This window comes from Apis dorsata, unplaced genomic scaffold (genome assembly GCF_000469605.1).
Source record: "Apis dorsata unplaced genomic scaffold, Apis dorsata 1.3 scaffold_1169, whole genome shotgun sequence".
Taxonomy (NCBI): Eukaryota; Metazoa; Arthropoda; class Insecta; order Hymenoptera; family Apidae; genus Apis; species Apis dorsata.
The window spans coordinates 22648-26054 of NW_006264266.1; the positions used below are offsets into that span (position 1 = coordinate 22648).

The window sequence follows — 3407 nt, forward strand, 5'->3', positions numbered from 1 at the left end:
GAAAAAATTAATCATATTAAGATTTATTTATTATAAACATTGAGATAGAGACAAAGCAAGACAATAGTATGAAATAGTCATATCACACTATCACCATATAATTTCTATATATTTATTTGTAATAAAACTATTAATACCATATATTGCATTTCTTTAAAATAATCTTATCAAATAATAATTTTTATAAACACATTTTTTATAATTATAATATTTTGTGAAAACTATATATTACATAAATATATATAAATATATTATATATATTATAACTATAATTATATATCTATAATATATATAATATATAATATACCTATAATATATATATCTATAATTATGTAATATATTATTAATTTATATTATATATATTATATAAAATATATAAAATTTACATTATCTAATATTTATTAATTATAAAATGTATTTTTATTTTTTGGAATTTTAAAATTATATATATTTCATATATAAATATGAAAATAAAATTAAGTAATTTAATAAACATACAATTACATTATAAAATTATCAATGCAATAATTTATTAAAAATAATTATATAATATGATTTATATAAAATATTTTTTGCATAAATCATTCTGAATCTGAATCAAATTGATTATTAATATCAAAGTCATCATTATCTATTTCTTTAATTATTAAAGATTTCAATTTTAATAATAAATCTTCTTTAGATATACAATTATTTGTATTTTTTTTCTCTTTTCCTTCATTCATATCTTCTTCTCCATTTTTTTTTATATTGTTATATTTATCTTTTTTATTTATAGCTGAAAATGATATCAATATATATACATATAATATATACATAATATATATAATAAAGTACAATATTATATTATAATTAAAACATCATTACAATTTATATAGCGCATGAATGTTCTTCGTTTTCGTTCAGATAGTCTTTTAAATAAGTTCTGCAATTGTGTATCTAATTTCATAATTTCTGTTTTATTAAATTCTTCTTTAACAATATTATTTTCATTACCACATTTTGGACATACATTATATTGTGTAGCACAAGTTAAACACATATTATGATAAGCATGTTTTATTGTTTTCTGTTCACATTTGACACATTTTGCAGCTCTTTTTAATGGTTTATATTTTTTATATTTAATTTTCCACTCAATTATTTTTTTACATCTTTCACAAACATGTGCAACTTGAATACTATTAATACATTTTGTTTGATTTGATTTGTCATGTAAATCATTTTTAAAAGCAATTTGGTTTTGATATTTTTGTGGTCTTGATCGACTGGAATTTCCTTTTTGCGTACTCATATTTTTACTCGTTTAAATAACTTTCAATCTATAAAATATATTATTATTATTTTTTACAGTTTTTATACATCTTAAATAATGATATTATAATATTAAAATATTTTAATATTTTATCATGCAATTCATAAGTCATTATAATTTTACTATATTTATTAATATATATAATTTTTAGATATATATACAACTCATATAAACTACATTAATATTTTTTTTACTTAAACATGATATAACTTTGTTATGCTATTGATAAATGTAACCTCAAAATGCGACGCCATTTAATGATAAGTACATTTTTATATGTACAGTTATTATATACAAAATTTTTGTTCTCATTATCACATATTCACGAAAATACAATTTAAGATTCATTGGAAATAGTAAAAAGCACTAATATTTATAACAATAATGAATAATAAAAAAATATCACATAATTTAATTAAATATAATGAAACGATAAAATATAATCATTAATATTATAATAATGTTTTGCTAAAAAATTACTAGAATGTTTCATTACTATTGATAAAAAAAATCTTTATTATAGAATTTCCATTAATGTAAAATAAGTTTATATATATAATTAAAAAATTATTATTTTTAAAAATTATTATTATTATTAAATTATAAGTTTGTGTTAGAAATCAAAATTATAAGAGTGAAATAACTTTATCTCCATCATACGATTATGACAATTTGTCAAATTATTTATCTTTTATCTAACTTAAAATAATAATACTTGCTTATAAATAAATTATAATTTAATAATTAAATTAATAAATAATCGATATTTTTATATAACAATTTCTGTGTTTTGATTTTAAGAATTAATTTTTCAAAAGATATCTTACGAATATGAAAGTATAACAAAAATATATATTATATAAGAAATATATATTATATATATTATATATAAGAAATAGAACTATTAGAGCATATTAATATTGTATTATATTTATTATAATTTATATTTGTTTATACTTGAGATATCATAAATTCCAAGTATAATTTCATAAATATACTTTGATATGATTTATTCAATATACTTGAGTTATATTAACAAAATGTGATAATAATAAAGATGTGAAAAATAAAAAAAGTTTTCCGTATTTTTGATTTTTTTTTTTTTTATATATGTATTTAGTACAAGTATTATGCACAATCATTTTGGATTTCATTACATTTTTCATTGTTTTTTGTAATTATTTAAAATCAATATTCACCACCATTTGATTTTTTGAATCTTTGATTTTTGAATAAAATGAATTATTAATGTTAATAAAAGCATTTATTGCATTTTTAATAAACATGATTGAAATTGTTTGTAAGATTATATTTAAATGCGCTTGAGACAAACATAAATCGTTTATAAAAAAAACAAAAAGCATTATTTTCCATTATACTAAATATAAATATATTTGATGCTTTTATAAAATGCTATTTAAAGATTTCTATATTATTTTATAGATTTATTCTATATTTCTATATTTAGTATATTGTTTTGTATTTTTATGATATACATAAATTTGATCTTATAATCCCTATATTTATATTTTTATTTATATTTATATCAGATTAATATCAGCAACATATCAATTTTAGATTTATATTTCAGAACAAGTTCAAATAATATTTTAATATTGACTACAATCATATGTATTAAAAAATATAAATTTCAAGTTAAAAATTAAAAAATCATAATTTTGTCTTGTTTAATGATAGTGAAAAATCAAATAAGTAACAGCATGATTTATCTCTCGTAATATCTTTTAATATTTCTTATGGAAAATTAAAATGGAACACTCTGTATATAATATATCTAATAGTAATTTTTTTTATTTAAATAAATACAATTAGAAAAATTTTTTAAATAATTTATTTTTTAATTTATTTATAAAAAATAAATCTATATTATTCAAACACAATAAATTTCATAAATGATTTTATATGAAATCAAGATATTAAGAAATATAAAATATAATAACAAAATATAATATATTTTTAAATCATTGCGTAAAATTTCATTTTTAAAAATAATTCATATTTCAGTTAAATTAAAAAAATTAATTTTCACTCATAATTTTAAAGAATATTCTTCAATTTTTTCTATATTTTT

General features: G+C 15.6%; 1 protein-coding gene across 1 annotated transcript; it reads right to left on the reverse strand.

The window, feature by feature from the left end:
- Nucleotides 1-626: 626 nt before the first annotated feature.
- On the reverse strand, nucleotides 627-1390 carry LOC102673178 (uncharacterized protein C9orf85 homolog; the record flags this gene model as incomplete). Its single annotated transcript, XM_006624873.2, has 2 exons — nucleotides 868-1390; nucleotides 627-778 (listed from the first exon to the last, which is right to left on the reverse strand). Coding segments are annotated over exons 1-2 (579 nt in total), but the record flags the coding sequence as incomplete, so codon positions are not given.
- Between the last annotated feature and the right edge of the window lie 2017 nt (nucleotides 1391-3407).